This window comes from Oncorhynchus keta, unplaced genomic scaffold (genome assembly GCF_023373465.1).
Source record: "Oncorhynchus keta strain PuntledgeMale-10-30-2019 unplaced genomic scaffold, Oket_V2 Un_contig_96_pilon_pilon, whole genome shotgun sequence".
Classification (NCBI taxonomy): Eukaryota; Metazoa; Chordata; class Actinopteri; order Salmoniformes; family Salmonidae; genus Oncorhynchus; species Oncorhynchus keta.
In genome coordinates this window covers 56,406-77,017 of record NW_026290644.1, presented here as the reverse complement: position 1 = coordinate 77,017, position 20,612 = coordinate 56,406, and the positions used below count along the sequence as shown (strand labels likewise).

The following is a 20,612-nucleotide window of genomic DNA, read 5'->3' as shown; positions in this document are numbered from 1 at the left end:
ATACTTCTGTGTATTGATTTTAAGAAAGTCATTGATGTTTGTGGTACAGTCGTTAAACATTTGTGCTTTTTTCGCAAATGCGCTTTTGTTAAATCATCCAATGTTTAAGTTTATAAGTTTAATGCTAGCTAGCAACTTACCTCGGCTTCTACAGCATTCACGTAACAGGCAGTCTCCTCGTGGAGGGCAACGAGAGGCAGTTGGTTAGAGCGTTGGACTAGTTAACTGCAAGGTTGCAAGATTAGATCCCCGAGCTGACAAGGTAAAAATCTGTCATTCTGCCCCTGAACAAGGCAGTTAACTCACCATTCCTAGGGCTGTCATTGAAAATAAGAATGTGTTCTTCACTGACTTGCCTAGTTAAATTAAGGTAAAATATATATATACACACACACACTTTTTAATTTAATTTAATCGGCACACAAAATTACCGATTTCCGATTGTTATGAAAACGGGCCTAATTAATCGGCCTTTCCGATTAATCGGTCGACCTCTAATAGTGACATCACAAGATCTATACAGAACACACGGTCACATAAACCAATTCTCTCGTTCACCGTCAGATCAACGTCTGTCCACAACGTCGTCGCCTCCCAAATCATTGGCACCTTGACAAAGACTAACTAAAAAGATGTTAAATCATTTCGACATCTTTCTTAAGATTGATTTTCGTTCTGATCCAAACTCATTTATTCTGTCAGGACGAAACGACAGGTGGTGTTCTGATCCAAACTCATTTATTCTGTCAGGACAAAACAACAGGTGGTGTTCTGATCCAAACTCATTTATTCTGTCAGGACAAAACAACAGGTGGTGTTCTGATCCAAACTCATTTATTCCGTCAGGACAAAACAACAGGTGGTGTTCTGATCCAAACTCATTTATTCTGTCAGGACAAAACGACAGCTGGTGTTCTGATCCAAACTCATTTATTCTGTCAGGACAAAACAACAGGTGGTGTTCTGATCCAAACTCATTTATTCTGTCAGGACAAAACGACAGGTGGTGTTCTGATCCAAACTCATTTATTCTGTCAGGACAAAACGACAGCTGGTGTTCTGATCCAAACTCATTTATTCTGTCAGGACAAAACGACAGCTGGTGTTCTGATCCAAACTCATTTATTCTGTCAGGACAAAACGACAGCTGGTGTTCTGATCCAAACTCATTTATTCTGTCAGGACAAAACGACAGGTGGTGTTCTGATCCAAACTCATTTATTCTGTCAGGACAAAACGACAGCTGGTGTTCTGATCCAAACTCATTTATTCTGTCAGGACAAAACGACAGCTGGTGTTCTGATCCAAACTCATTTATTCTGTCAGGTGTTCTGATCCAAACTCATTTATTCTGTCCAAACTCATTTATTCTGGAGGATAAAAACAAATCTAAACTCATTTATTCAGTCAGGACAAAACGACAGCTGGTGTTCTGATCCAAACTCATTTATTCTGTCAGGACAAAACGACAGCTGGTGTTCTGATCTAAACTCATTTATTCTGTCAGGACAAAACAGCAGCTGGTGTTCTGATCTAAACTCATTTATTCTGTCAGGACAAAACAGCAGAAATATTTACACAAGTCAAAAAGAAAACAAAGATGATGTAGTTTCCAGAAGAGAGAGAGAGATGTGTGTGTGTTAGGTCTGTTTGAGTGGTGCAGCAGGTAGACTAGCTGAGGCCTGGGAGAGAGAGAGAGGTGTGTGTGTGTTAGGTCTGTTTGAGTGGTGCAGCAGGTAGACTAGCTGAGGCCTGTTCCAGGAAGGCCAGGGGTCCAGGTGGTGAGAGAGAGAGGTGTGTGTGTGTTAGGTCTGTTTGAGTGGTGCAGCAGGTAGACTAGCTGAGGCCTGTTCCAGGAAGGCCAGGGGTCCAGGTGGTGAGAGAGAGAGGTGTGTGTGTGTGTTAGGTCTGTTTGAGTGGTGCAGCAGGTAGACTAGCTGAGGCCTGGGAGAGAGAGAGGTGTGTGTGTGTGTTAGGTCTGTTTGAGTGGTGCAGCAGGTAGACTAGCTGAGGCCTGTTCCAGGAAGGCCAGGGGTCCAGGTGGTGAGAGAACAGAGGTCTGTTTGAGTGGTTTGTAGACTAGCTGAACCTGGGAGACATGTGTGTGAACCTGTTTGACAGACAGGTAGACAGCATGATGTTCCAGGAAGGCCAGGGGTCCAGACAGAGACAGACATGCTGGATATCCTCCAGAACCTACAGACAGAACAGACATGATATTACCTACAGACAGAACAGACATGATATTACCTACAGACAGAACAGACATGATATTACCTACAGACAGAACAGACATGATATTAACTACAGACAGAACAGACATGATATTAACTACAGACAGAACAGACATGATATTAACTACAGACAGAACAGACATGATATTAACTACAGACAGACCAGACATGATATTAACTACAGACAGACCAGACATGATATTAACTACAGACAGACCAGACATGATATTAACTACAGACAGACCAGACATGATATTAACTACAGACAGACCAGACATGATATTAACTACAGACAGAACAGACATGATATTAACTACAGACAGACCAGACATGATATTAACTACAGACAGACCAGACATGATATTAACTACAGACAGACCAGACATGATATTAACTACAGACAGAACAGACATGATATTAACTACAGACAGAACAGACATGATATTAACTACAGACAGACCAGACATGATATTAACTACAGACAGACAGACATGATATTAACTACAGACAGAACAGACATGATATTAACTACAGACAGACCAGACATGATATTAACTACAGACATGATATTAACTACAGACAGACCAGACATGATATTAACTACAGACATGATATTAACTACAGACAGACCAGACATGATATTAACTACAGACATGATATTAACTACAGACAGACCAGACATGATATTAACTACAGACAGACCAGACATGATATTAACTACAGACATGATATTAACTACAGACAGACCAGACATGATATTAACTACAGACATGATATTAACTACAGACAGACCAGACATGATATTAACTACAGACAGACCAGACATGATATTAACTACAGACAGACCAGACATGATATTAACTACAGACATGATATTAACTACAGACAGACCAGACATGATATTAACTACAGACAGACCAGACATGATATTAACTACAGACAGAACAGACATGATATTAACTACAGACAGAACAGACATGATATTAACTACAGACAGAACAGACATGATATTAACTACAGACAGACCAGACATGATATTAACTACAGACAGACCAGACATGATATTAACTACAGACAGACATGATATTAACTACAGACAGAACAGACATGATATTACCTCCAGACAGAACAGACATGATATTACCTACAGACAGAACAGACATTACCTACAGACAGAACAGACATTACCTACAGACAGAACAGACATGATATTAACTACAGACAGAACAGACATGATATTAACTACAGACAGAACAGACATTAACTACAGACAGACATGTTATCATGATGCTGGACCAGACAGAACAGACATTAACTACAGACAGACATGTTATCATGATGCTGGACCAGACAGATTACCTACAGACCAGACATGATATTAACTACAGACAGAACAGACATGATATTAACTACAGACAGAACAGACATTAACTACAGACAGAACAGACATTAACTACAGACAGACATGTTATCATGATGCTGGACCAGACACATTACCTACAGACAGAACAGACATTAACTACAGACAGAACAGACATTACCTACAGACAGAACAGACATTACCTACAGACAGAACAGACATGATATTACCTACAGACAGACCAGACATGATATTAACTACAGACATGATATTAACTACAGACAGACCAGACATGATATTAACTACAGACATGATATTAACTACAGACAGACCAGACATGATATTAACTACAGACAGACCAGACATGATATTAACTACAGACAGACCAGACATGATATTAACTACAGACATGATATTAACTACAGACAGACCAGACATGATATTAACTACAGACAGAACAGACATGATATTAACTACAGACAGACCAGACATGATATTAACTACAGACAGACCAGACATGATATTAACTACAGACAGACCAGACATGATATTAACTACAGACAGACCAGACATGATATTAACTACAGACAGAACAGACATGATATTAACTACAGACAGAACAGACATGATATTAACTACAGACAGACCAGACATGATATTAACTGATATTAACTACAGACAGACCAGACATGATATTAACTACAGACAGACCAGACATGATATTAACTACAGACAGAACAGACATGATATTAACTACAGACAGAACAGACATGATATTAACTACAGACAGACCAGACATGATATTATATATGCTTTAGCAGACAGAACAGTCATGATATTCTACAGACAGAACAGACATGATATTAACTGCTCAGTGCCACAGAAGGACATGATATTAACTACAGACAGACCAGACATGATATTAACTACAGACAGACATGATATTAACTACAGACAGACATGATATTAACTACAGACAGAACAGACATGATATTACCTCCAGACAGAACAGACATGATATTACCTACAGACAGAACAGACATTACCTACAGACAGAACAGACATTACCTACAGACAGAACAGACATGATATTAACTACAGACAGAACAGACATTAACTACAGACAGACATGTTATCATGATGCTGGACCAGACAGAACAGACATTAACTACAGACAGACATGTTATCATGATGCTGGACCAGACAGATTACCTACAGACCAGACATGATATTAACTACAGACAGAACAGACATGATATTAACTACAGACAGAACAGACATTAACTACAGACAGAACAGACATTAACTACAGACAGACATGTTATCATGATGCTGGACCAGACACATTACCTACAGACAGAACAGACATTAACTACAGACAGAACAGACATTACCTACAGACAGAACAGACATTAACTACAGACAGAACAGACATTACCTACAGACAGAACAGATATTACCTACAGACAGAACAGACATGATATTACCTACAGACAGAACAGACATGATATTACCTACAGACAGAACAGACATGATATTACCTCCAGACAGAACAGACATGATATTACCTACAGACAGAACAGACATGATATTAACTACAGACAGAACAGACATGATATTAACTACAGACAGAACAGACATGATATTAACTACAGACAGAACAGACATGATATTAACTACAGACAGAACAGACATGATATTAACTACAGACAGACCAGACATGATATTAACTACAGACAGACCAGACATGATATTAACTACAGACAGAACAGACATGATATTAACTACAGACAGAACAGACATTAACTACAGACAGACATGTTATCATGATGCTGGACCAGACACATTACCTACAGATCTGACATTATGTCACCTATATATCTTAAAGGATTTTCATCAATTTGAAATATCCTTGAAGCCCATTCAAAAACAGAATGAGACAGGATCCAGGAAGTGATGTGGCACTGAGCCAGCAAAGTAGACCACGGCCTTTTCTCAATTAGATTTAATCAACTCCTCCGTCCGCTCTCGTCTCCTTTCCAAAAAGGTCAAAGGTAAATCGAGGAGAGAAAGTGGACTAAAACTCGCTTGTATGAAATGAGACTCCTCCACAGGTAAATTATGTTTCCAGGGGTTGCAACATGAAAGGGGTAAAGTGATAGACTAGTGTATAGTTGTACAAGACATTTCAGGATAAAAGGAGAAGTAGCGTATTATTTCTCCTCCCAGAAAACAAAGGGGGAGTGTCAGATTTCAAAAGTCTTTGGTGAAAGACTCATGTAGAATACACTTGTGCTTCCTGGTCTAAAGGAGGCTATGGAGGAGGGGAGGACTCTACTTCCTGGTCTAAAGGAGGCTATGGAGGAGGGGAGGACTATGGAGGAGGGGAGGACTCTGCTTCCTGGTCTAAAGGAGGCTATGGAGGAGGGGAGGACTCTACTTCCTGGTCTAAAGGAGGCTATGGAGGAGGGGAGGACTATGGAGGAGGGGAGGACTCTGCTTCCTGGTCTAAAGGAGGCTATGGAGGAGGGGAGGACTCTACTTCCTGGTCTAAAGGAGGCTATGGAGGAGGGGAGGACTATGGAGGAGGGGAGGACTCTGCTTCCTGGTCTAAAGGAGGCTATGGAGGAGGGGAGGACTCTGCTTCCTGGCCTAAAGGAGGCTATGGAGGAGGGGAGGACTATGGAGGAGGGGAGGACTATGCTTCCTGGTCTAAAGGAGGCTATGGAGGAGGGGAGGACTATGGAGGAGGGGAGGACTATGGAGGAGGGGAGGACAGTGGAGGAGGGGAGGACTATGGAGGAGGGGAGGACTCTACTTCCTGGTCTAAAGGAGGCTATGGAGGAGGTGAGGACTCTGCTTCCTGGCCTAAAGGAGGCTATGGAGGAGGGGAAGACTCTGCTTCCTGGTCTAAAGGAGGCTATGGGGGAGGGGAGGACTCTACTTCCTGGTCTAAAGGAGGCTATGGAGGAGGGGAGGACTCTACTTCCTGGTCTAAAGGAGGCTATGGAGGAGGGGAGGACTCTACTTCCTGGTCTAAAGGAGGCTATGAAGGAGGGGAGGACTCTACTTCCTGGTCTAAAGGAGGCTATGGAGGAGGGGAGGACTCTGCTTCCTGGTCTAAAGGAGGCTATGGAGGAGGGGAGGACTATGGAGGAGGGGAGGACTCTGCTTCCTGGTCTAAAGGAGGCTATGGAGGAGGGGAAGACTCTGCTTCCTGGTCTAAAGGAGGCTATGGAGGAGGGGAGGACTCTACTTCCTGGTCTAAAGGAGGCTATGGAGGAGGGGAGGACTCTGCTTCCTGGTCTAAAGGAGGCTATGGAGGAGGGGAGGACTCTACTTCCTGGTCTAAAGGAGGCTATGGAGGAGGGGAGGACTCTGCTTCCTGGCCTAAAGGAGGCTATGGAGGAGGGGAGGACTCTACTTCCTGGTCTAAAGGAGGCTATGGAGGAGGGGAGGACTCTACTTCCTGGTCTAAAGGAGGCTATGGAGGAGGGGAGGACTCTGCTTCCTGGTCTAAAGGAGGCTATGGAGGAGGGGAGGACTATGGAGGAGGGGAGGACTCTGCTTCCTGGTCTAAAGGAGGCTACGGAGGAGGGGAGGACTATGGAGGAGGGGAGGACTCTACTTCCTGGTCTAAAGGAGGCTATGGAGGAGGGGAGGACTCTACTTCCTGGTCTAAAGGAGGCTATGGAGGAGGGGAGGACTCTACTTCCTGGTCTAAAGGAGGCTATGGAGGAGGGGAGGACTCTGCTTCCTGGTCTAAAGGAGGCTATGGAGGAGGGGAGGACTATGGAGGAGGGGAGGACTATGGAGGAGGGGAGGACTCTGCTTCCTGGTCTAAAGGAGGCTATGGAGGAGGGGAGGACTATGGAGGAGGGGAGGACTATGGAGGAGGGGAGGACTATGGAGGAGGGGAGGACAGCCTTCTGTTGGCCTACTAACACATTTACACTCCTCAACAACTTATCAGTTTCCGGGTCACGGAGGACGTACCTGCTGCCAGTGGTGCAGCTTAGACAGGTGTTTCTGAACTAGCAGCTCTTTCCTCTGGAGTTCATTCCGCAGCTCAGACACATCCTGGAGAGAAGAGAGAGGGAGAAGAGATGGACCAGCTGTTAACAGCAGAGGGAGGCTGTCCTAACACCAGAACAGAGAAGAGATGGACTAGCTGTTAACAGCAGAGGGAGGCTGTCCTAACACCAGAACAGAGAAGAGATGGACCAGCTGTTAACAGCAGAGGGAGGCTGTCCTTACACCAGAATAGAGAAGAGATGGACCAGCTGTTAACAGCAGAGGGAGGCTGTCCTAACACCAGAATAGAGAAGAGATGGACCAGCTGTTAACAGAAGAGGGAGGCTGTCCTAACACCAGAATAGAGAAGAGATGGACCAGCTGTTAACAGCAGAGGGAGGCTGTCCTTACACCAGAATAGAGAAGAGATGGACCAGCTGTTAACAGCAGAGGGAGGCTGTCCTAACACCAGAATAGAGAAGAGATGGACCAGCTGTTAACAGAAGAGGGAGGCTGTCCTAACACCAGAATAGAGAAGAGATGGACTAGCTGTTAACAGCAGAGGGAGGCTGTCCTAACACCAGAACAGAGAAGAGATGGACTAGCTGTTAACAGCAGAGGGAGGCTGTCCTAACACCAGAACAGAGAAGAGATGGACCAGCTGTTAACAGCAGAGGGAGGCTGTCCTAACACCAGAACAGAGAAGAGATGGACCAGCTGTTAACAGCAGAGGGAGGCTGTCCTAACACCAGAATAGAGAAGAGATGGACCAGCTGTTAACAGCAGAGGGAGGCTGTCCTAACACCAGAATAGAGAAGAGATGGACTAGCTGTTAACAGCAGAGGGAGGCTGTCCTAACACCACAATAGAGAAGAGATGGACTAGCTGTTAACAGCAGAGGGAGGCTGTCCTAACACCAGAATAGAGAAGAGATGGACCAGCTGTTAACAGCAGAGGGAGGCTGTCCTAACACCAGAACAGAGAAGAGATGGACCAGCTGTTAACAGCAGAGGGAGGCTGTCCTAACACCAGAATAGAGAAGAGATGGACCAGCTGTTAACAGCAGAGGGAGGCTGTCCTAACACCAGAATAGAGAAGAGATGGACTAGCTGTTAACAGCAGAGGGAGGCTGTCCTAACACCAGAACAGAGAAGAGATGGACCAGCTGTTAACAGCAGAGGGAGGCTGTCCTTACACCAGAATAGAGAAGAGATGGATGGACCAGCTGTTAACAGCAGAGGGAGGCTGTCCTAACACCAGAACAGAGAAGAGATGGACCAGCTGTTAACAGCAGAGGGAGGCTGTCCTTACACCAGAACAGAGAAGAGATGGACCAGCTGTTAACAGCAGAGGGAGGCTGTCCTAACACCAGAACAGAGAAGAGATGGACTAGCTGTTAACAGCAGAGGGAGGCTGTCCTAACACCAGAATAGAGAAGAGATGGACTAGCTGTTAACAGCAGAGGGAGGCTGTCCTAACACCAGAATAGAGAAGAGATGGACCAGCTGTTAACAGCAGAGGGAGGCTGTCCTTACACCAGAATAGAGAAGAGATGGACCAGCTGTTAACAGCAGAGGGAGGCTGTCCTAACACCAGAATAGAGAAGAGATGGACTAGCTGTTAACAGCAGAGGGAGGCTGTCCTTACACCAGAACAGAGAAGAGATGGACTAGCTGTTAACAGAAGAGGGAGGCTGTCCTAACACCAGAATATAGAAGAGATGGACTAGCTGTTAACAGCAGAGGGAGGCTGTCCTTACACCAGAACAGAGAAGAGATGGACTAGCTGTTAACAGCAGAGGTAGGCTGTCCTAACACCAGAACAGAGAAGAGATGGACTAGCTGTTAACAGCAGAGGGAGGCTGTCCTAACACCAGAACAGAGAAGAGATGGACCAGCTGTTAACAGCAGAGGGAGGCTGTCCTAACACCAGAATAGAGAAGAGATGGACTAGCTGTTAACAGCAGAGGGAGGCTGTCCTAACACCAGAACAGAGAAGAGATGGACTAGCTGTTAACAGCAGAGGGAGGCTGTCCTAACACCAGAATAGAGAAGAGATGGACCAGCTGTTAACAGCAGAGGGAGGCTGTCCTAACACCAGAATAGAGAAGAGATGGACCAGCTGTTAACAGCAGAGGGAGGCTGTCCTAACACCAGAACAGAGAAGAGATGGACTAGCTGTTAACAGCAGAGGGAGGCTGTCCTAACACCAGAACAGAGAAGAGATGGACTAGCTGTTAACAGCAGAGGGAGGCTGTCCTAACACCAGAATAGAGAAGAGATGGACTAGCTGTTAACAGCAGAGGGAGGCTGTCCTAACACCAGAACAGAGAAGAGATGGACCAGCTGTTAACAGCAGAGGGAGGCTGTCCTAACACCAGAATAGAGAAGAGATGGACCAGCTGTTAACAGCAGAGGGAGGCTGTCCTAACACCAGAACAGAGAAGAGATGGACCAGCTGTTAACAGCAGAGGGAGGCTGTCCTAACACCAGAATAGAGAAGAGATGGACCAGCTGTTAACAGCAGAGGGAGGCTGTCCTAACACCAGAATAGAGAAGAGATGGACTAGCTGTTAACAGCAGAGGGAGGCTGTCCTAACACCAGAACAGAGAAGAGATGGACCAGCTGTTAACAGCAGAGGGAGGCTGTCCTAACACCAGAACAGAGAAGAGATGGACCAGCTGTTAACAGCAGAGGGAGGCTGTCCTAACACCAGAATAGAGAAGAGATGGACTAGCTGTTAACAGCAGAGGGAGGCTGTCCTAACACCAGAACAGAGAAGAGATGGACTAGCTGTTAACAGCAGAGGGAGGCTGTCCTAACACCAGAATAGAGAAGAGATGGACTAGCTGTTAACAGCAGAGGGAGGCTGTCCTTACACCAGAATAGAGAAGAGATGGACTAGCTGTTAACAGCAGAGGGAGGCTGTCCTAACACCAGAATAGAGAAGAGATGGACCAGCTGTTAACAGCAGAGGGAGGCTGTCCTAACACCAGAATAGAGAAGAGATGGACTAGCTGTTAACAGAAGAGGGAGGCTGTCCTTACACCAGAACAGAGAAGAGATGGACTAGCTGTTAACAGCAGAGGGAGGCTGTCCTAACACCAGAATAGAGAAGAGATGGACCAGCTGTTAACAGCAGAGGGAGGCTGTCCTAACACCAGAATAGAGAAGAGATGGACTAGCTGTTAACAGAAGAGGGAGGCTGTCCTTACACCAGAATAGAGAAGAGATGGACCAGCTGTTAACAGCAGAGGGAGGCTGTCCTAACACCAGAACAGAGAAGAGATGGACTAGCTGTTAACAGCAGAGGGAGGCTGTCCTAACACCAGAACAGAGAAGAGATGGACTAGCTGTTAACAGCAGAGGGAGGCTGTCCTTACACCAGAATAGAGAAGAGATGGACCAGCTGTTAACAGCAGAGGGAGGCTGTCCTTACACCAGAACAGAGAAGAGATGGACTAGCTGTTAACAGAAGAGGGAGGCTGTCCTTACACCAGAACAGAGAAGAGATGGACTAGCTGTTAACAGCAGAGGGAGGCTGTCCTAACACCAGAACAGAGAAGAGATGGACTAGCTGTTAACAGCAGAGGGAGGCTGTCCTAACACCAGAACAGAGAAGAGATGGACTAGCTGTTAACAGCAGAGGGAGGCTGTCCTAACACCAGAACAGAGAAGAGATGGACTAGCTGTTAACAGCAGAGGGAGGCTGTCCTAACACCAGAACATCCCCATACTAGTGAAGTTTCCCCTTCGGCACAGATCTAAGATAAGCCTCCCCTCCCCCAATCCTAACATTAACCATTAGTGGGGAACATGTAACACTGACCCAAGATCAGCATCTAGTGGCGACTTCACCCTAATCCATATAGAGCCATCAAATTCTAGAACCCATTTCCACTGGTTTTTCTCCCCCATTGTTCCCCTCTAATCAGGGCCTGATTTAGACCTGGGACACCCTCTAATCAGGGACTGATTTAGACCTGGGACACCAGGTGGGTGATTCCCCTCTAATCAGGGCCTGATTTAGACCTGGGACACCAGGTGGGTGATTCCCCTCTAATCAGGGCCTGATTTAGACCTGGGACACCAGGTGGGTGATTCCCCTCTAATCAGGGCCTGATTTAGACCTGGGACACCAGGTGGGTGATTCCCCTCCAACCAGGGCCTGATTTAGACCTGGGACACCAGGTGGGTGATTCCCCTCCAACCAGGGCCTGATTTAGACCTGGGACACCAGGTGGGTGATTCTCCTCTAATCAGGGACTGATTTAGACCTGGGACACCAGGTGGGTGATTCCCCTCTAATCAGGGCCTGATTTAGACCTGGGACACCAGGTGGGTGATTCCCCTCTAATCAGGGCCTGATTTAGACCTGGGACACCAGGTGGGTGATTCCCCTCTAATCAGGGCCTGATTTAGACCTGGGACACCAGGTGGGTGATTCCCCTCTAATCAGGGCCTGATTTAGACCTGGGACACCAGGTGGGTGATTCCCCTCTAATCAGGGCCTGATTTAGACCTGGGACACCAGGTGGGTGATTCCCCTCTAATCAGGGCCTGATTTAGACCTGGGACACCAGGTGGGTTATTCCCCTCTAATCAGGGCCTGATTTAGACCTGGGACACCAGGTGGGTGATTCCCCTCTAATCAGGGACTGATTTAGACCTGGGATACCAGGTGGGTGATTCCCCTCTAATCAGGGACTGATTTAGACCTGGGACACCAGGTGGGTGATTCCCCTCTAATCAGGGACTGATTTAGACCTGGGACACCAGGTGGGTGATTCCCCTCTAATCAGGGACTGATTTAGACCTGGGACACCAGGTGGGTGATTCCCCTCTAATCAGGGACTGATTTAGACCTGGGACACCAGGTGGGTGATTCCCCTCTAATCAGGGCCTGATTTAGACCTGGGACACCAGGTGGGTGATTCTCCTCTAATCAGGGACTGATTTAGACCTGGGACACCAGGTGGGTGCTATTAAATGGCCATGTAGAACAGCAAGGCTGGTAGGGTAAGAATTGAATACCCCTGGTATACAGTATCACCTACCTCTTTGACCACCTGGTAGGGTAAGAATTGAATACCCCTGGTATACAGTATCACCTACCTCTTTGACCACCTGGTAGGGTAAGAATTGAATACCCCTGGTATACAGTATCACCTACCTCTTTGACCACCTGTTAGGGTAAGAATGGAATACCCCTGGTATACAGTATAACCTACCTCTTTGACCACCTGGTAAGGTAAGAATTGAATACCCCTGGTATACAGTATCACCTACCTCTTTGACCACCTGGTACGGTAAGAATTGAATACCCCTGGTATACAGTATCACCTACCTCTTTGACAACCTGGTAAGGTAAGAATTAAATACCCCTGGTATACAGTATCACCTACCTCTTTGACCACCAGGTAAGGTAAGAATTGAATACCCCTGGTATACAGTATCACCTACCTCTTTGACCACCTGGTAGGGTAAGAATTGAATACCCCTGGTATACAGTATCACCTACCTCTGACCACCTGGTAAGGTAAGAATTGAATACCCCTGGTATACAGTATCACCTACCTCTTTGACCACCTCGTAAGGTAAGAATTGAATACCCCTGGTATACAGTATCACCTACCTCTTTGACAACCTGGTAAGGTAAGAATTGAATACCCCTGGTATACAGTATCACCTACCTCTTTGACCACCTGGTAAGGTAAGAATTGAATACCCCTGGTATACAGTATCACCTACCTCTTTGACCACCTGGTAAGGTAAGAATTGAATACCCCTGGTATACAGTATCACCTACCTCTTTGACAACCTGGTAAGGTAAGAATTGAATACCCCTGGTATACAGTATCACCTACCTCTTTGACCACCTGGTCGGGTTTCTGGACTGATAACTGAAGACGCTTCTGCAGGAAGAAACATTCTGTCTGTCTGGCGACATCCAGAAACTTCTGAATACACTGATCCACACCTGGCGAGACAGACAGGTTAGAGAGAGAGAGACAGGTTAAAGAGAAAGACAGACAGGTTAAAGAGAGAGTCACTCACAACATGCAAGTCAGTTAATTTTAGCTAGATAAGCAAAGTAATGAAATAAATATATATTTTTAATTAATGTGTTTCAAACTGTTTACATTGCTAACTGCCCCAAGGCTAGCCAACTCTCCTCCTGAATTACTGGGTGTGCAGGCTTTTGCTACATCCCTGCTGTAAAACACCTGCTTCTACCAACCAGCTGATCTTCTGGACCCTGATTGGCTAAATCAGGCGTTAAAGCAGGGCTGAAGCAAAACCATGCATACCCTGTCGCTATCCAGGAGGATGGTTGTTGGTCACCTAGGAGCTCGTCTGGGAATACGGTGCCCTTTTGGGTCGTGAACTTCACTGGTCTCACCTGTCCGAATTTCCTCCTGGTCGGTTCCGTTCACGTAGTCTTGACTCACTAGGGACGCAAAGCAAGCCTGCTGACACAAGACAACTGGTTAACAGTTCACGACTAACACTTAGCTAGCTTCAGTAAGGCCAGACCAGAGATAAAAATGTACTGAGCTAGCTATAACACGACATTGAGTTACATATAAGTGCTAGTTGTGTCCTGGAAAGCCAGTGAAACATGAGACGCAAAATATGCTTGCAGCCCAGGTTGGTGGCACTTTAAATTGGGGCGAACGGGCTCGTAATAATGACATCGTATTAAATACATCAAACACATTGGTTTGGTTTCCAGGTGTTTGATGCCATTCGTTCTGTTCCAGACATTACGATGAGCCGTTGTCCCCTAAAGCAGACTACACTGCTCTCTGCACAACAACAACAATGTAGCTGGCTAACGCTAGTAACACTAGTTCGGCTAGCTAGTATCATTCCGTTAGCTATACCACGGCTAACTAGTATCATTCCGTTAGCTATACCACGGCCAGCTAGTATCATTACGTTAGCTATACCACGGCTAGATAGTATCATTACGTTAGCTATACCACGGCTAGATAGTATCATTACGTTAGCTATACCACGGCTAGTATCATTCCGTTAGCTATACCACGGCTAGTATCATTCCGTTAGCTATACCACGGCTAGCTAGTATCATTCCGTTAGCTATACCATGGCTAGCTAGTATCATTCCGTTAGCTATACCACGGCCAGCTAGTATCATTCCGTTAGCTATACCACGGCTAGTATCATTCCGTTAGCTATACCACGGCCAGCTAGTATCACTCCGTTAGCTATACCACGGCTAGTTATACCACGGCTAGCTAGTATCATTCCGTTAGCTATACCACGGCCAGCTAGTATCATTCCGTTAGCTATACCACGGCCAGCTAGTATCACTCCGTTAGCTATACCACGGCTAGCTATACCACGGCTAGCTAGTATCATTCCGTTAGCTATACCACGGCTAACTAGTATCATTCCGTTAGTTATACCACGGCTAGTATCATTCCGTTAGCTATACCACGGCTAGCTAGTATCATTCCGTTAGCTATACCACGGCTAGCTAGTATCATTCCGTTAGCTATACCACGGCTAGCTAGTATCATTCCGTTAGCTATACCACGGCTAGCTAGTATCACTCCGTTAGCTATACCACGGCTAGCTAGTATCACTCCGTTAGCTATACCACGGCTAGCTAGTATCATTCCGTTAGCTATACCACGGCTAGCTAGTATCATTCCGTTAGCTATACCACGGCTAGTATCATTCCGTTAGCTATACCACGGCTATACCACGGCTAGTAGTATCATTCCGTTAGCTATACCACGGCTAGCTAGTATCATTCCGTTAGCTATACCACGGCTAGCTAGTATCATTCCGTTAGCTATACCACGGCTAGCTAGTATCATTCCGTTAGCTATACCACGGCTAGCTAGTATCATTCCGTTAGCTATACCACGGCCAGCTAGTATCATTCCGTTAGCTATACCACGGCTAGCTAGTATCATTCCGTTAGCTATACCACGGCTAGCTAGTATCATTCCGTTAGCTATACCACGGCTAGCTAGTATCATTCCGTTAGTAGTATCATTCCGTTAGCTATACCACGGCTAGCTAGTATCATTCCGTTAGCTATACGCTAGTATCATTCCGGCTATACCACGGCTAGTATCATCATTCCGTTAGCTATACCACGGCCAGCTAGTATCATTCCGTTAGCTATACCACGGCTAGCTAGTATCATTCCGTTAGCTATACCACGGCCAGCTAGTATCATTCCGTTAGCTATACCACGGCTAGCTAGTATCATTCCGTTAGCTATACCACGGCTAGCTAGTATCATTCCGTTAGCTATACCACGGCCAGCTAGTATCATTCCGTTAGCTATACCACGGCCAGCTAGTATCATTCCGTTAGCTATACCACGGCTAGCTAGTATCATTCCGTTAGCTATACCACGGCTAGCTAGTATCATTCCGTTAGCTATACCACGGCTAGCTAGTATCATTCCGTTAGCTATACCACGGCTAGCTAGTATCATTCCGTTAGCTATACCACGGCTAGCTAGTATCACTCCGTTAGCTATACCACGGCTAGCTAGTATCATTCCGTTAGCTATACCACGGCTAGCTAGTATCATTCCGTTAGCTATACCACGGCTAGCTAGTATCATTCCGTTAGCTATACCACGGCTAGTATCATTCCGTTAGCTATACCACGGCTAGCTAGTATCATTACATTAGCTATACCACGGCCAGCTAGTATCATTCCGTTAGCTATACCACGGCTAGCTAGTATCATTCCGTTAGCTATACCACGGCCAGCTAGTATCATTCCGTTAGCTATACCACGGCTAGCTAGTATCATTCCGTTAGCTATACCACGGCCAGCTAGTATCATTCCGTTAGCTATACCACGGCTAGCTAGTATCATTCCGTTAGCTATACCACGGCTAGTATCATTCCGTTAGCTATACCACGGCTAGCTAGTATCACTCCGTTAGCTATACCACGGCCAGCTAGTATCATTCCGTTAGCTATACCACGGCTAGCTAGTATCATTCCGTTAGCTATACCACGGCTAGCTAGTATCATTCCGTTAGCTATACCACGGCTAGCTAGTATCATTCCGTTAGCTATACCACGGCTAGCTAGTATCATTCCGTTAGCTATACCACGGCCAGCTAGTATCATTCCGTTAGCTATACCACGGCTAGCTAGTATCATTCCGTTAGCTATACCACGGCTAGCTAGTATCATTCCGTTAGCTATACCACGGCTAGCTAGTATCATTCCGTTAGCTATACCACGGCTAGCTAGTATCATTCCGTTAGCTATACCACGGCTAGTATCATTCCGTTAGTTATACCACGGCTAGCTAGTATCATTCCGTTAGCTATACCACGGCTAGCTAGTATCATTCCGTTAGTTATACCACGGCTAGTATCATTCCGTTAGCTATACCACGGCTAGCTAGTATCATTCCGTTAGTTATACCACGGCTAGTATCATTCCGTTAGCTATACCACGGCCAGCTAGTATCATTCCGTTAGCTATACCACGGCAAGCTAGTATCATTCCGTTAGCTAGTATCATTCCGTTAGCTAGTATCATTCCGTTAGCTATACCACGGCCAGCTAGTATCATTCCGTTAGCTATACCACGGCTAGTATCATTCCGTTAGCTATACCACGGCCAGCTAGTATCATTCCGTTAGCTATACCACGGCCAGCTAGTATCATTCCGTTAGCTATACCACGGCTAGCTAGTATCATTCCGTTAGCTATACCACGGCTAGCTAGTATCATTCTGTTAGCTATACCACGGCTAGTATCATTCCGTTAGCTATACCACGGCTAGCTAGTATCATTACATTAGCTATACCACGGCTAGTATATCATTCTGTTAGCTATACCACGGCTAGTATCATTCCGTTAGCTATACCACGGCCAGCTAGTATCATTCCGTTAGCTATACCACGGCTAGCTAGTATCATTCCGTTAGCTATACCACGGCCAGCTAGTATCATTCCGTTAGCTATACCACGGCTAGCTAGTATCATTCCGTTAGCTATACCACGGCTAGTATCATTCCGTTAGCTAGTATCATTCCGTTAGCTATACCACGGCCAGCTAGTATCATTCTGTTAGCTATACCACGGCCAGCTAGTATCATTCCGTTAGCTATACCACGGCTAGTATCATTCCGTTAGCTATACCACGGCCAGCTAGTATCATTCTGTTAGCTATACCACGGCCAGCTAGTATCATTCCGTTAGCTATACCACGGCTAGTATCATTCCGTTAGCTAGTATCATTCCGTTAGCTATACCACGGCCAGCTAGTATCATTCCGTTAGCTATACCACGGCTAGTATCATTCCGTTAGCTAGTATCATTCCGTTAGCTATACCACGGCCAGCTAGTATCATTCCGTTAGCTATACCACGGCCAGCTAGTATCATTCCGTTAGCTATACCACGGCCAGCTAGTATCATTCTGTTAGCTATACCACGGCTAGTATCATTCCGTTAGCTAGTATCATTCCGTTAGCTAGTATCATTCCGTTAGCTATACCACAACTAGTATCATTCCGTTAGCTATACCACAACTAGTATCATTCCGTTAGCTATACCACGTATCATTCCGTTAGCTATACCACGGCTAGCTAGTATCATTCCGTTAGCTATACCACGGCTAACTAGTATCATTCTGTTAGCTATACCACGGCTAGCTAGTATCATTCTGTTAGCTATACCACAGCTAGCTAGTATCATTCTGTTAGCTATACCACGGCTAGTATCATTCCGTTAGCTATACCACGGCTAACTAGTATCATTCTGTTAGCTATACCACGGCTAGCTAGTATCATTCTGTTAGCTATACCACGGCTAACTAGTATCATTCCGTTAGCTATACCACGGCTAGCTAGTATCATTCTGTTAGCTATACCACGGCTAGCTAGTATCATTCCGTTAGCTATACCACGGCTAGCTAGTATCATTCTGTTAGCTATACCACGGCTAGTATCATTCCGTATCATTCTGTTAGCTATACCACAGCTAGCTAGTATCATTCTGTTAGCTATACCACGGCTAGTATCATTCCGTTAGCTATACCACGGCTAACTAGTATCATTCTGTTAGCTATACCACGGCTAGCTAGTATCATTCCGTTAGCTATACCACGGCTAACTAGTATCATTCTGTTAGCTATACCACGGCTAGCTAGTATCATTCCGTTAGCTATACCACGGCTAGCTAGTATCATTCCGTTAGCTATACCACGGCTAGCTAGTATCATTCCGTTAGCTATACCACGGCTAGCTAGTATCATTCTGTTAGCTATACCACGGCTAGCTAGTATCATTCTGTTAGCTATACCACGGCTAGCTAGTATCATTCCGTTAGCTATACCATTCGTTAGCTATACCACGCTAGTATCATTCCGTTAGCTATACCACGGCTAGCTAGTATCATTCCGTTAGCTATACCACGGCTAGCTAGTATCATTCCGTTAGCTATACCACGGCTAGCTAGTATCATTCTGTTAGCTATACCACGGCTAGCTAGTATCATTCCGTTAGCTAGTATCATTCTGTTAGCTATACCACGGCTAGCTAGTATCATTCCGTTAGCTATACCACGGCTAGCTAGTATCATTCCGTTAGCTATACCACGGCTAGCTAGTATCATTCCGTTAGCTATACCACGGCTAGCTAGTATCATTCCGTTAGCTATACCACGGCTAGCTAGTATCATTCTGTTAGCTATACCACGGCTAGCTAGTATCATTCCGTTAGCTAGTATCATTCTGTTAGCTATACCACGGCTAGCTAGTATCATTCCGTTAGCTAGTATCATTCTGTTAGCTATACCACGGCTAGCTAGTATCATTCCGTTAGCTATACCACGGCCAGCTAGTATCATTCCGTTAGCTATACCACGGCTAACTAGTATCATTCCGTTAGCTATACCACGGCTAGCTAGTATCATTCTGTTAGCTATACCACAGCTAGCTAGTATCATTCCGTTAGCTATACCACGGCTAGTATCATTCCGTTAGCTATACCACGGCTAGCTAGTATCATTCCGTTAGCTATACCACGGCTAACTAGTATCATTCTGTTAGCTATACCACGGCTAGTTAGTATCATTCCGTTAGCTATACCACGGCTAGCTAGTATCATTCTGTTAGCTATACCACGGCTAGCTAGTATCATTCCGTTAGCTATACCACGGCTAGTATCATTCCGTTAGCTATACCACGGCTAGCTAGTATCATTCCGTTAGCTATACCACGGCTAGCTAGTATCATTCTGTTAGCTATACCACGTATCATTCCGTTAGCTAGTATCATTCCGTTAGCTATACCACGGCTAGCTAGTATCATTCCGTTAGCTATACCACGGCTAGCTAGTATCATTCCGTTAGCTAGTATCATTCCGTTAGCTATACCACGGCTAACTAGTATCATTCTGTTAGCTATACCACGGCCAGCTAGTATCATTCCGTTAGCTAGTATCACTCCGTTAGCTATACCACGGCTAGCTGTTGCTCTCGTACCTCGAAAGAAGCCTCTAGGTCGTCTACCAGAGTGTTGGGGCCCTGGACCCTGTTCCCCGGAGCTCCAGATAGTAGTCCCGGCTGACCCGGGCCGCCGACAGGGTGAGGACCAGCGGACTGCTGGCCGGGGAACATCCCGCTGCCCATGGAGGAAGACATACTGGATGGTTGTTTGCAGTGTTGCCAACTAAAATTACGTTGTGATGTCATTGCGTAATAACGTACAATTTGCGTCATTACGTATAATACGCACTAACGTTATTGAAATAGACTGGCAAAATAAATATGGTTTGACATTTGTTCAGGTGCAGAGTCCCACTCTTTTCTGTACTTCTTCTGGCTGTCCACTTTTGATTGAGAGAACATGTTGATTGATGTTGTAAGTTCTGTTCAAGATCAAACATTCGCGAGCAACTATATTCATTGGGTTTGCTGCAGGCGTCACTCACAATACACTATTGCAGCCAGTCATGTGTTGTGACTGAGTTGTGTGACAAGAGA

At 45.6% G+C, this 20,612-nt stretch overlaps 2 protein-coding genes and 1 long non-coding RNA gene across 66 annotated transcripts; 1 reads left to right on the top strand and 2 right to left on the bottom strand.

Annotated features, from left to right (window-relative positions):
• Positions 1 to 617: 617 nt before the first annotated feature.
• LOC127927177 (uncharacterized) lies at positions 618 to 2,056 on the top strand. 50 transcript variants are annotated; one of them, XR_008126489.1, is made up of 7 exons: positions 651 to 811; positions 860 to 1,003; positions 1,052 to 1,195; positions 1,244 to 1,326; positions 1,412 to 1,631; positions 1,700 to 1,831; positions 1,929 to 2,004. XR_008126489.1 is itself a non-coding variant. In XM_052513098.1 (4 exons), the coding sequence occupies exons 1-3, from the start codon at positions 633 to 635 to the stop codon at positions 1,817 to 1,819; spliced, it is 939 nt and encodes a 312-aa protein (XP_052369058.1). In that variant the 5' UTR covers positions 618 to 632; the 3' UTR covers positions 1,820 to 1,831; positions 1,929 to 2,004. The 50 variants fall into 50 exon arrangements, 4 of the variants coding, with proteins under 4 accessions (XP_052369058.1, XP_052369056.1, XP_052369057.1 ...); XR_008126503.1 differs by lacking the exon at positions 1,052 to 1,195 and having other exon boundaries at positions 860 to 955; positions 1,292 to 1,326; XR_008126502.1 differs by lacking the exon at positions 1,244 to 1,326 and having other exon boundaries at positions 860 to 955; positions 1,148 to 1,195; positions 1,425 to 1,631.
• On the bottom strand, positions 1,426 to 20,320 carry med28 (mediator complex subunit 28). The gene is made up of 6 exons (XM_052513103.1): positions 20,112 to 20,320; positions 14,012 to 14,078; positions 13,476 to 13,588; positions 7,591 to 7,674; positions 2,176 to 2,196; positions 1,426 to 2,059 (listed from the first exon to the last, which is right to left on the bottom strand). The coding sequence occupies exons 1-6, from the start codon at positions 20,268 to 20,270 to the stop codon at positions 1,973 to 1,975; spliced, it is 531 nt and encodes a 176-aa protein (XP_052369063.1). The 5' UTR covers positions 20,271 to 20,320; the 3' UTR covers positions 1,426 to 1,972.
• On the bottom strand, positions 2,729 to 7,520 carry LOC127927179 (uncharacterized). 15 transcript variants are annotated; one of them, XR_008126515.1, is made up of 4 exons: positions 5,055 to 7,520; positions 4,592 to 5,010; positions 3,776 to 3,824; positions 2,729 to 3,687 (listed from the first exon to the last, which is right to left on the bottom strand). It is a non-coding gene; the product is annotated as an uncharacterized LOC127927179 (long non-coding RNA). The 15 variants fall into 15 exon arrangements; XR_008126508.1 differs by having other exon boundaries at positions 2,729 to 3,824; positions 5,055 to 5,108; positions 5,163 to 7,520; XR_008126509.1 differs by having other exon boundaries at positions 2,729 to 3,824; positions 4,663 to 5,010.
• Positions 20,321 to 20,612: the final 292 nt, after the last annotated feature.

Coding starts and splice junctions, on each gene's coding strand:
- LOC127927177 (XM_052513098.1), top strand. CDS start 633: ATGTTAAATCATTTCGACATCTTTCTTAAGATTGATTTTCGTTCTGAT. Junction 1,327..1,411: donor AAACTCATTTATTCTGTCAG/GTGTTCTGATCC, acceptor TTATTCAGTCAG/GACAAAACGACAGCTGGTGT. Junction 1,632..1,794: donor TCCAGAAGAGAGAGAGAGAT/GTGTGTGTGTTA, acceptor TGAGAGAGAGAG/GTGTGTGTGTGTTAGGTCTG.
- med28 (XM_052513103.1), bottom strand. CDS start 20,270: ATGTCTTCCTCCATGGGCAGCGGGATGTTCCCCGGCCAGCAGTCCGCT. Junction 14,079..20,111: donor ACCTAGAGGCTTCTTTCGAG/GTACGAGAGCAA, acceptor TTGTGTCAGCAG/GCTTGCTTTGCGTCCCTAGT. Junction 7,675..13,475: donor CCGACCAGGTGGTCAAAGAG/GTAGGTGATACT, acceptor TCTTCTCTCCAG/GATGTGTCTGAGCTGCGGAA.